Here is a 12,627-nt window from a genome sequence, read left to right on the forward strand (position 1 = left end):
AGGCAGAAAGGGTGTCAACACAGTCACAATTACTAATACTGTCTGGGATTCAAACCGCTCTACGCCGACATCACACTGCACTTGAAGTTAACGATCCCATTCAGGGTAAACGCTGCGGATGTCAGCTCATGCGTAAATTACCTTTAAAGCTCAAGAGTAGTGCGATGTCGGCAGATTGCGGTTTGTTTGAGTCCCGGCCACAGTCTGGACAGAGACAGGAAGTCAACATGTAACAATTACTTATACAGTCTGGACAGAGTCAGGGAGTCAATATCGTAACAATTATAATACAGTCTGGAGAGAGACAGGTGGTCATCACCATAACAACTACATAAAGACGTGTTACAGTCAACACCACAATAACTACTCATAGCAAGAGTCACTACCAAACAACTATTTACAGTGAGGGAAAAAAGTATTTGATCCCCTGCTGATTTTGTACATTTGCCCACTAACAAAGAGATGATCAGTCTATAATTTTAATGGTAGGTTTATTTGAACAGTGAGAGACAGAATAACAACAAAAATCCAGAAAAACGCATGTCAAAAATATTATAAATTGATTTGCATTTTAATGAGGGAAATAAGTATTTGACCCCTATGCAAAACATGACTTAGTACTTGGTGGCAAAACCCTTGTTGGCACAGAGGTCAGACGTTTCTTGTAGTTGGCCAGCAGGTTTGCACACATCTCAGGAGGGATTTTGTCCCACTCCTCTTTGCAGATCTTCTCCAAGTCATTAAGGTTTCGAGGCTGACGTTTGGCAACTCGAACCTTCAGCTCCCTCCACAGATTTTCTATGGGATTAAGGTCTGGAGACTGGCTAGGCCACTCCAGGACCTTAATGTGCCTCTTCTTGAGCCACTCCTTTGTTGCCTTGGCCGTGTGTTTTGGGTCATTGTCATGCTGGAATACCCATCCACTACCCATTTTCAATGCCCTGGCTGACGGAAGGAGGTTGTCACCCAAGATTTGACGGTACATGGCCCCGTCCATCGTCCCTTTGATGCGGTGAAGTTGTCCTGTCCCCTTGGCAGAAAAACACCCCCAAAGCATAATGTTTCCACCTCCATGTTTGACGGTGGGGATGGTGTTCTTGGGGTCATAGGCAGCATTTCTCCTCCTCCAAACACGGCGAGTTGAGTTGATGCCAAAGAGCTCCATTTTGGTCTCATCTGACCACAACACTTTCACCCAGTTCTCCTCTGAATCATTCAGATGTTCATTGGCAAACTTCAGACGGGCCTGTATATGTGCTTTCTTGAGCAGGGGGACCTTGCGGGCTCTGCAGGATTTCAGTCCTTCACGGCGTAGTGTGTTAACAATTGTTTTCTTGGTGACTATGGTCCCAGCTGCCTTGAGATCATTGACAAGATCCTACCGTGTAGTTCTGGGCTGATTCCTCACCGTTCTCATGATCATTGCAACTCCACGAGGTGAGATCTTGCATGGAGCCCCAGGCTGAGGGAGATTGACAGTGCTTTTGTGTTTCTTCCATTTGCGAATAATCGCACCAACTGTTGTCACCTTCTCACCAAGCTGCTTGGCGATGGTCTTGTAGCCCATTCCAGCCTTGTGTAGGTCTACAATCTTGTCCCTGACATCCTTGGAGAGCTCTTTGGTCTTGGCCATGGTGGAGAGTTTGGAATCTGATTGATTGATTGCTTCTGTGGACAGGTGTCTTTTATACAGGTAACAAACTGAGATTAGGAGCTCTCCCTTTAAGAGTGTGCTCCTAATCTCAGCTTGTTAGCTGTATAAAAGTCACCTGGGAGCCAGAAATCTTTCTGATTGAGAGGGGGTCAAATACTTATTTCCCTCATTAAAATGCAAATCAATTTATAACATTTTTGACATGCGTTTTTCTGGATTTTTGTTGTTGTTATTCTGTCTCTCACTGTTCAAATAAACCTACCATTAAAATTATAGACTGATCATTTCTTTGTAAGTGGGCAAACGTACAAAATCAGCAGGGGATCAAATACTTTTTTCCCTCACTGTATATAAATGGTGCCTTTGTTGTAATATGAATATCTTAAATCTTTAATCTTGTCTAATTAGTGATAATTACTTCCACCCTCCCTAAAACTCACCAGGGTTTGCCAGCCTGCTACTCGTGGGCCCCAGGATCTGGTAAGGATCTAAGAAGTGACAAACATTCACATTAGTAGGAGAAAGGTTTTTTCAGCTCAATCAACATCTATTTCAGAGTACAGTTCAAGCTTATATTTTACCTAGATGAGGCCTCTGCTCCTCTGTTTTGGTGACAATGGTTGGGGAGGGCTGGGAACCTTGAGGGATGAAGTTCCCAAAATATTAACAGGGGGTTTCCTTGAGGGCAACGTTCCAAGTGTATACAGTGGAGAAATAGCTTCTTATCTTGAGGTATCCAAATTCCTGTTCTCTGATTGTGCCTGGCCTGTTTTGTTTATGTTTAGTCTACAGGCTTGTAAAGATGTAGGCCTAATCTCTTAAATTCCCTGTAATGTACTTTAACACATTTCCCAATAGATGAAAAGCAAAGGGAGCGCCATGTTTTGACAAAGGACCGATGCGCTGTACATTATGATTCCTTACCTTTGGTGGAAGACACAGCTTGTGGAGCCCAGCCAGATCTTCTAGCTGCTTCATACGCCAGGTCTGTAAAATATCATAAATTACAAGTCAATCTGCTGCCTGCAGTTATGAACCTTAACCCTAGAGGGCGCTATGATAAAATCAAACACATGCTGATGTGTGAGTGCATTTCTGTGGTTCACCTCATCGGTCTGAGGCAAGAGTTGTGGATTGCCAGACTTCCTATAATACAAGTGTCCCAAACACAGACACACAACTACTGCAGTCTGGAGTATTATTTTAAGAGCAAGGGATGCTTGAGTTGAAATATTAATTAAACCTCTAAAACATTTTTTCGACGAACTTCTTCTAAATACGTCTTTGTTTATGTGTATTTGTTCATGGGCATTGGGCACTATTGAAAACGTAGTACTTTGTCTGCAAGGTGTGTGGTTCCTTGTTTCTCCTTTACCCCTGTACCATGCTCCTCTACAAGTGTTATTGGATGTGCTTACAGTATGCTCTTATGCCTCATCTACATAAACTTATAGGAGTGATGAATCACCCACCTGGCCTAGCGGAGACTCTGGGGGAGTTGTCAGTGGGATAAACGGGAGTGTTGGGGAAAATAAAACTCACACCTCCTGCGGAGAGTGAAAGAGAGGATCATTAATGAATTATGTAAATTATTATGTACCCATAATGACACACCTTCTCATGACACATTGCCTGAACGTTCCAATTTAATTGCTTTGACGAATATCCATGTGGGGAGGGATTTCGTGCAGCACAGGGACAATTACAGCACTATGTATCAACGTTAGACTTTAGCACATGCTTTCCTCTACGCTCTACAGCCACAATGCATAACTGCACCAGCATACAGTAACTTCTGCACCACATGACAAAAACATATTAGAAATAATAACAACAAAATATACAATTAGATTACTTGATGTATAATCTGATAATCATATGAATACAAAAAAGCAGTGTGAATGTATATAAAGAGTACACTGTATATACATAGGTTGGCACTGTGTGAGTGTAAGGATACTGTGGTGGCAGGAGCAAAGCCAGAGGTAGAGAAGGGGGACAGGGGACTCCTTACCTGTGTTGCGAGCATGCATTAACCGCGGGGAGTTTTGTAAGGCTTTGTCAACATCATCGGAAGTCAAGTGAGGAAGTGGAGCTGAGAAATAAAACATTCTTTTGAAAAAGAGATGAACCAAAAAAATAAAACAGCTCAAAACAACCTATGATGTGCAAGGAGTGATGCATTGGGGGGGCAGCCATTAGACAAACACAGACCATTAGCGATGCACTAAGGTAAGGGTTGCTCTCCGAACTGCCATAGAGGCAACATTCAACAGGCAAGGAGCAATACACAGAGAGAGAGAGAGAGAGAGAGAGAGAGAGAGAGAGAGAGAGAGAGAGAGAGAGAGAGAGAGAGAGAGAGAGAGAGAGAGAGAGAGAGAGAGAGAGAGAGAGAGAGAGAGAGAGAGAGAGAGAGAGAGCGAGAGCGAGAGCGAGAGCGAGAGCGAGAGAGAGAGAGAGAGAGAGAGAGCGCTTGTAAGTGTGGCACACATCGCCAAAGCTAGAGGGGAGACAATGGCAGGGAGGGCCAACCCAAATAAACAGTTAATCACTCGTACCCACATTCGTCTGTGAGAATCCATCGCTTTTCCAATTTTCCCTCCTCCAGAGTAAATTCGGCGAGCGTGTGTACACGAGGGGGAAAGAGAAGCAGCAGCCATTGCCAAAAACAAAAGGAGGAGAGAGGAGGGAGGGATGAAAGGAAAGCTTGTAAGGGCTTTCTTCTTTCCCCCCCCCCATCACTAGTGTATTTTCCAGTCGAGCAGACCTCAAAGCCAAAGTCAGCCACCGTCAGGGTCTTCAGACCATTTTTCATATAGGGCCAGCAAAAAATAAGTATTTGGAGACAGCTAAGTAGGCTTATTGGCAATTCTCTCTTATCAATTTCAAACTGCCCACAGTATTTCAATGAGGGAACTGGTGATTACACTAAAAGGAATGTTTAAGAAATGTCATGGGCCTCTCACTCCACCGGGTTACCACCTTAATTTTCTTCCACTCTGCTCACCACTCTCTCTACTCTGCCTAACTAGCTCCACCTGTCCCTGCTCTGCTCTGCTCTAATTACTCTGCCAGCTGCGCTGCATTACCCACTACCTCTCCCAGTATTTAAGGCCCTGTCTTTCAGCTCTCCGGTGTCAGATCGTCTGCAAAGCTCACACCCGGAACCTGTTTGCTCGCGCTTCTGGCTCACCCTGGTTTTGTGACCCCGGACCTGCCTGTTTTTTGGATACTCTTCTGCCTCAGGAGATCCAGACCTGCTTCTGCCATTACGACTCCTGACTACTCTTCAATCCCGGTAACTCTGACCAGCCTTCTGCCTTGCTACTACGTATTTTGGATTTCCCTTGAACTGTACTGCTGCCTGGTTTCATTCCGCCCTGTTGTGTCTGTGTCTCCCCCCCCCAGGACTTCTGGACCACCCACCACCGGCTTCATAGGACGCATCGCTGCCACTGGGGGGGGCACAGACCCAGCGCATTGGACGGGATCCCTGTTACCCCTGGAGCCTTCATTCACTCCCTACTTCCCTTTTCCCTTAAGTTTAATAAACTTTCTGGTGTGACGCAATTGTGGTCCTCTGGTCGTCTGTCTGAACCGTGACAGTACGATCTGACCATTATGGACTCAGCGCACACTTTCCCCGACATGGAAACCGATGAGCATGAGCAGCAGTTCCAGCAGCAGCAACAACAACTCGCCATGATCATTCAACTCCTCACCAACCTTACCCCAGCCAGTCTGCCCACCAGCCCAGCCCCCGAGTTACCTGCCCCGGTCATTGCAGCCGCTGCTCCGGAACCCAAGATTGGAAACCCCGAGCGGTTCAACGGCGATTCAACCCAGGTCCGGCCATTCCTGACTAGCTGCCGACTTCAGTTCTCCTTGCAGCCAAGGACCTTCGCCACGGAGGGGGCTAAAGTTGGGTATGCCATCACTCACCTGACGGGCCGAGCTCGACTCTGGGGAACAGCAGAGTTCGAACGTCAAACCCCCGCATGTGCAACCTTCGACCTGTTTGCTGAGGAGATGCTGAAGGTGTTTGACCTGGATTCACCCACCGCAGAGGCGTCTCGTGAACTGTTCAGTATTCGACAAGGCAGACGTACAGTCGCAGACCATTCCATCGACTTCCGAACCCTGGCTAGACGAAGTTCTTGGAACACACCATCGTTGGTGGACGCGTTCTTCCATAGTTTGGCTGACTATATCAAGGACGAGTTGGTCTCCCATGAACTGCCTTCCACTCTTGATGAAGCCATCGCACTGACTGTCAGGATCGACAGAAGGATACAGACCCGTCGTCGTGAGAGGGGGCGCCAAGGTCCACCTACTACCGGCATTCGGAGAGATCCGACTGGGCTCCTGTCATCTACTGCCACTCACCCAGGTCAGCTTGATCAGTCTGAGCCTATGGAGATTGGGCGAGCCTCCCTCACTCCTGCAGAGCGCCAGCGCCGCTTCACCTCAAACCTCTGCCTCTATTGTGGAGGTGAGGGACATCGTGTGGTAACCTGCCCTTTAAAGGGCCGAAGCTCACCGGGCATAGGGGGAGTCCGGTTGAGTTCAATGACCATCCAGTCCTCCGACCGCAAACCCCTGCTGCAAGTTCACCTCCGCCTCTCTGACTCAACTCACACCCTGGCTGCTCTGGTGGATTCTGGCGCCGAAGCCAACATAATGGACATCAAGCTGGCACGCCAACTGGGACTGGAGAACCTCCGTTTGACACCTCCTATTCCTGCCCGGGCACTGGACGGACACTTACTCGGATCGGTCACTCATGTCACGGCCCCGGTCTCGATGGGTCTGTCCGGAAACCATCAAGAAACTATCCAGTTTCACCTGCTCCCCTCTCCAGGCCAACCCCTCATCCTGGGTTACCCATGGCTCCGCCGGCACAACCCTCAGCTCGACTGGGTGACCGGGGTGATCAGGGAGTGGGGAGAGGACTGCCACCGAACCTGCCTGCTTGCTGCCGCACTACCCCCTCGGCCAGTACCTACTAACTCCGCTCCTGACCTCTCCAATGTCCCAGAATGCTACCATGGTCTCAGAGAGGTGTTTAACAAAGCAAGAGCCACATCTCTGCCCCCTCACCGACCGTACGACTGTGCCATCGACCTCCTCCCTGGAACAGCTCCTCCTAGGGGTCGTCTTTATTCGTTGTCTGCTCCTGAAAGAAAGTCCATGGAGGACTACATCAATGGCTCTCTGTCCGCAGGATTAATCCGTTCATCTTCATCTCCTGCTGGTGCTGGCTTCTTCTTTGTGGGGAAGAAGGACGGATCTCTTCGCCCCTGCATCGACTACAGGGGACTCAACGACATCACAGTGAAAAACCGTTACCCTCTGCCTCTGCTCACCTCTGCTTTTGAGTTGCTCCAGGGAGCCACTGTTTTTACCAAGTTGGATCTCAGAAACGCTTACCACCTAGTGCGGATCCGGGAGGGAGATGAATGGAAAACCGCATTCAATACACCAACAGGCCACTACGAGTATCTGGTTATGCCTTTTGGCCTCACCAATGCTCCTGCTGTGTTCCAGGCTCTAGTGAATGATGTACTGCGGGACATGTTAAACAAGTTTGTCTTCGTTTACCTGGATGACATCTTAATCTACTCCAGAAACCTGTCTGAACACACCCGCCATGTCCAGCAAGTCCTTCATCGTCTTCTGGAGAATTCCCTCTACGCCAAGGCAGAGAAATGTGAGTTTCACGTCAAGACAGTGGCCTTCCTGGGGTACATAGTGGCAGAGGGAAGTATCCAAATGGATCCTGCCAAAGTATCAGCAGTCACTTCATGGCCTGTTCCGGAGAACAGAAAGAAGCTGCAACAGTTTCTGGGGTTTGCTAACTTCTATAGGAAGTTTATCCGGAACTACAGTACCGTTGCTGCCCCTCTCACTGCTCTAACCAGCACCAAGCAACCCTTCACCTGGACCCCAGCAGCCGACAAAGCCTTCAGTACCCTCAAGGTGAGGTTCACCTCCGCTCCCATCCTCCAGATGCCTGATGTGGACCGGCAATTCATTGTGGAGGTGGACGCCTCGGATGTGGGAGTTGGTGCTGTGATTTCTCAGTGGGCTGCGGAGGATAGGAAGCTCCATCCCTGTGCCTTTTTCTCACGTCGGTTGTCCCCCTCTGAGTGCAATTACGACATAGGGAACCGTGAGCTGCTGGCTGTGAAGCTTGCCTTGGAGGAGTGGCGTCACTGGCTGGAGGGGTCCACCATTCCATTTCTCGTTTGGACCGATCATAAGAACTTGGAGTACATCCGCACGGCCAAACGGTTGAACTCCAGGCAGTCCCGCTGGGCCCTGTTCTTCACCAGGTTTAATTTCACTCTGTCATACCGGCCTGGATCACGCAACACCAAGCCAGACGCCCTCTCCCGTCAATTCCAGAAGGATGACACCCCCTCCAAGGACCCTGTGTCGATTCTGCCAAGTCCCTGCATCGTTGCAGCTCTGACCTGGGCTGTTGAGGAACAGGTGCTGGAGGCTCTCCGTAACCAGCCAGGTCCCAGCACTTGCCCAGCTGACCGCCTTTTTGTCCCCGAAGACCTGAGGTCCCAGGTCGTTCAGTGGGGACATGACTCCCGCCTAGCTTGTCACCCTGGCTCCACCCGCACTTACAACCTGCTCGCCCAGAGGTTCTGGTGGCCCTCTCTGAGGAAGGATGTACGGGAATTCGTCCAAGCCTGCCCCATCTGCAACCAACACAAGTCGTCCTGCCAGCCCCCAGCCGGATTGCTGCAGCCCCTGCCTGTGCCCAGACGTCCCTGGTCTCACATCGCCCTTGACTTTGTCACGGGGCTGCCCCCTTCAAGTGGCATGACCGTCATTCTCACCATCGTTGACCGTTTCAGCAAGATGGCACACTTCATTCCCCTCCCCAAGCTCCCAACCGCCAAGGAGACCGCCCAGGTGGTCCTGGAACACGTCTTCCGGATCCACGGACTGCCAAGGGATGTAGTTTCTGACCGTGGTCCACAATTCTCCTCCGCTTTTTGGAAGGAGTTCTGTCACCTGCTGGGAGCCACAGTCAGTCTGACTTCCGGATTCCATCCCCAATCCAATGGGCAGTCAGAGCGGGCTAATCAGGAGCTCGAGAAGGCACTGCGATGCATGACTTCACGCAACCCCCACTCCTGGTCGCAGCAATTGACATGGGTGGAGTACGCACACAATTCTCTGACCTGCTCTGCCATCGGTATGTCCCCTTTCCAATGTGTTTATGGATACCAGCCTCCTCTATTTGCCAGCCAGGAAGAGGAGGTTACTTGCCCATCTGCACTTGCTTTTGCCCGTCGATGTCGCCGCACCTGGTCACAAGCCCGAGCCACACTCCTCAGATCCGTTGCCAGCTACACTACCGGGGCCAACCGTCGGAGAATTCCTGCTCCCACCTACCATGTTGGTCAAAGGGTGTGGTTGTCATCGAAGAACCTGCCACTCAGGGTGGAGTCGCAGAAGCTGGCACCTCGGTTCATTGGCCCATTCCCTATCATAAGAGTGATTAGCCCAACTGCTGTCCGGCTCCAACTGCCTAATTCCCTGAGGGTGCACCCCACTTTCCATGTGTCTAAGATTAAGCCCATCCATGAGAGTCCGCTGGTCCCTGCTGCGCCTGGTCCTCCTCCTCCACGGCTCGTCGATGGTGGTCTGGTTTACACCGTCCGCCGCCTGCTTCGGTCCAGACGGAGGGGTAGGGGTCTCCAGTACCTCATTGACTGGGAGGGCTATGGACCTGAGGAGAGGACCTGGGTGCCAGCTAGTCGGATTGTGGATAGGACTCTCATCACCGCTTTCCACCAACGGCATCCTGATCAACCTGCAATCCGTAGGGGCCGCCCCAGAGGGGTCCCTAACCGTCCGGCCCGCTCGGCTTCCTGTCCTGTGCCTGATCCTGTCTCGGGACCTGTCCCATCTCCCGACCACGGCCCTCCGGCTTCCTCCGAGGATGAGGACGTTCACTCGGACCGTTCGGAGGAGTTCTAGCCCTCCTCCGGCTCCCCTCCTCCCGCCCGGCGTGGTGTTGCTCTTGGGACTTCTGGGGCCGTCCCTTGGGGGGGGGGTTCTGTCATGGGCCTCTCACTCCACCGGGTTACCACCTTAATTTTCTTCCACTCTGCTCACCACTCTCTCTACTCAGCCTAACTAGCTCCACCTGTCCCTGCTCTGCTCTGCTCTAATTACTCTGCCAGCTGCGCTGCATTACCCACTACCTCTCCCAGTATTTAAGGCCCTGTCTTTCAGCTCTCCGGTGTCAGATCGTCTGCAAAGCTCACACCCGGAACCTGTTTGCTCGCGCTTCTGGCTCACCCTGGTTTTGTGACCCCGGACCTGCCTGTTTTTTGGATACTCTTCTGCCTCAGGAGATCCAGACCTGCTTCTGCCATTACGACTCCTGACTACTCTTCAATCCCGGTAACTCTGACCAGCCTTCTGCCTTGCTACTACGTATTTTGGATTTCCCTTGAACTGTACTGCTGCCTGGTTTCATTCCGCCCTGTTGTGTCTGTGTCTCCCCCCCCCAGGACTTCTGGACCACCCACCACCGGCTTCATAGGACGCATCGCTGCCACTGGGGGGGGCACAGACCCAGCGCATTGGACGGGATCCCTGTTACCCCTGGAGCCTTCATTCACTCCCTACTTCCCTTTTCCCTTAAGTTTAATAAACTTTCTGGTGTGACGCAATTGTGGTCCTCTGGTCGTCTGTCTGAACCGTGACAAGAAAAGGCCATTCAAAAGATTTTTGTGAGACTCATGCATATCAAGAGCGCTTCAAGCACAGGATTGTGGAATAATGCAATGGGGCAATATTTTGGGTATCTCATATGGTTCTGGCAATTTCTACATAGAAACATCATTAGGAGGAAGAATGTTTGACATGATTTGTACATTTTTACAACAAACACTTTGGATAAAAATCATGATGAAAGTGTTAAGGCCCTTTTTAGACATATACATGCCTCCTGTAAGACCCTATGATCAGTGAACCGTACATGATACACAACATCTTGGTGCCTTTATACTCCTTATAGCATGCTCTAATATATGAAGTATTTCAAGATTCTAAAATTAAATGAAACATTCAACATATTCATATTCATATCTCAAAAGTCCCCATTTTGATTTTGTTAATTTTAAGACATATTGTTTGGAACAATATACTTTTGAAGTTATGATACATTTTATGAGCACCACCAACACAGTGAATGGGAAAATTGATTCAAATGGACCTCCCTCTGCTGGTGATTTGCTGAATGTGCAATCCTAAAGGAGGGCTGGGATTGGTTAATGACCTATAACGTCAATGTATAAAATGGGTCATATCTTCAAAAATTTTGAGATATTCATATTAATATTTTTTATGTTTAATATATGAATGTGTAAATTGTATTTCAGTATCTAGACATAGGCCTGTCCTGTTGTGGAATCGCCCGATGTTGTACTGTACCTACATTTAGTCTGAATGGCACATAATGATGACACACAAAAATGAACAACACCCCTGTTCAGAAGGTGGTGGTACACCACACTAAACTCTGAACTCCTCAAGCTATCTGGCTTTCTCATTTCTCTGTCTGGTTGGCTCTATCTGTTTGGTTCTCCTCTTTCTCCCATCACTCACCTCCTCTGCACATCTGTGGGTGAACCCTACCAAAACCGACACTGATATCAAACAAACAAAACCACTAGCAGTCACTATGAGAAGGGTAATGGTTCATTGGAAAGTTCTCTGCACAATCAAATGGAACTTGGACTCCCCTATTCTTGGAGAGCAGAGAGAGAGAGAGTATCAAAGATAAACATAATCTCAAGAGTCTGAAAAACCTTCTCCTATGACTATAAACAGATACGCTTCTTAAGATGGGTGCCAATAATGACTTTATTGATGTAGTGTACCTATTCCTCTTCAAAAACATATACTGTTAATTATTTTATTAATGTTACACTACTGCCACCATTACTCCTACTACTACTACACAGCTACCACTGTAACATCTACTGTTAACAACTTAAAACCAGAATGTGTGTTTGTGTGTGTGTGTGTGTGTGTGCATGTGAAGAAGCATGTGGACGACATGCACAAATGCATGTGTGTGTAGAGAGGAGGTGAGGTGTCAGAGGACAGGAAAGCAGGTCTTGGAGCAGTGAGTCATTCAGCCAAAGCAGCAGAAGCAGCAACAACAGGGACTCCTTCACCAGGTTTCATTCTAATCTGCAGTCAAGCAAAGTAGCTGAGGCCCTCTGGAGAATGTCAATGAGAGCTCAGTATAGAGGTAGAAAAAATATGGACCACCAGACCACAGCAGCCCTTCAATAGTACCCCTTTGTAGCCTCTCTCTTTACTGCCTGCCATTGCATTGTGTTGGCCAGCTGGGGAAGGGTGGCAGAAGGCAGGAGCATGTAGAGGGAGGAGAGGAGAGAGGGATGATGAGGAGGAGAAGGAAGATACTAGACTCACTCTCTCTGAGGTAGTGGAGGTGGGAGAGCAGGATGTCTGCGTTGTAGCTGAGCGTGAGCCTCTGGAAGTCCTCCTTGCACATCTTGCACAGGTCTTTGCCGTCCACGTTGTGGAAGAGAGCCACATCGACGTCCAGCAGGCCATACTCCTTCACTGCCCACTCCAGCCACTGGCGCACATGCTCCGTGGACCACAGCGTGGGATCTGCCAGGCCATGGACATGACATAGGAGGGGAGGGATATGTGTTAACACTATGCAGGTGAACTAGAGCAGGGAACTGGGGCAGTGGAACAATTTATCCCAAGGTCAAGGAGAATGGAGCTCATAGTAAACTCTTACCTTCATACTTACTTATTTTCTTACAGTTCATACTTACTCCCATTCTTTATATGATAATAGATTTGAGTGTACATTTGCAATGAAATCGGTTTTTATCAACCAACATTTTCTAAATTAATTTAACATTTTGCAATTACAATTTTCCAATTACATG

At 49.0% G+C, this 12,627-nt stretch overlaps 1 protein-coding gene across 2 annotated transcripts in view; it reads right to left on the reverse strand.

Moving 5' to 3' along the window:
- LOC311135607 (transcriptional regulator Erg-like) overlaps positions 1 to 12,627 on the reverse strand; it is a 43,306-nt gene that overhangs the window by 2,127 nt on the left and 28,552 nt on the right. Inside the window, exons 4-10 of one of the 2 annotated variants that reach the window (XM_084169620.1) lie at positions 12,134 to 12,337; positions 3,669 to 3,749; positions 3,127 to 3,201; positions 2,579 to 2,641; positions 2,236 to 2,292; positions 2,095 to 2,142; positions 142 to 204 (exon numbers count right to left, since the gene is read on the reverse strand). In XM_084169620.1, coding sequence (XP_084025746.1) covers positions 142 to 204; positions 2,095 to 2,142; positions 2,236 to 2,292; positions 2,579 to 2,641; positions 3,127 to 3,201; positions 3,669 to 3,749; positions 12,134 to 12,337 — 591 coding nt within the window. The remainder of the gene's footprint in view (positions 1 to 141; positions 205 to 2,094; positions 2,143 to 2,235; positions 2,293 to 2,578; positions 2,642 to 3,126; positions 3,202 to 3,668; positions 3,750 to 12,133; positions 12,338 to 12,627) is intronic. The other variant, XM_084169621.1, reaches the window with a different exon arrangement.

This window comes from Coregonus lavaretus, assembly GCF_964263955.1.
Source record: "Coregonus lavaretus genome assembly, chromosome: 10".
NCBI classification, from domain to species: domain Eukaryota; kingdom Metazoa; phylum Chordata; class Actinopteri; order Salmoniformes; family Salmonidae; genus Coregonus; species Coregonus lavaretus.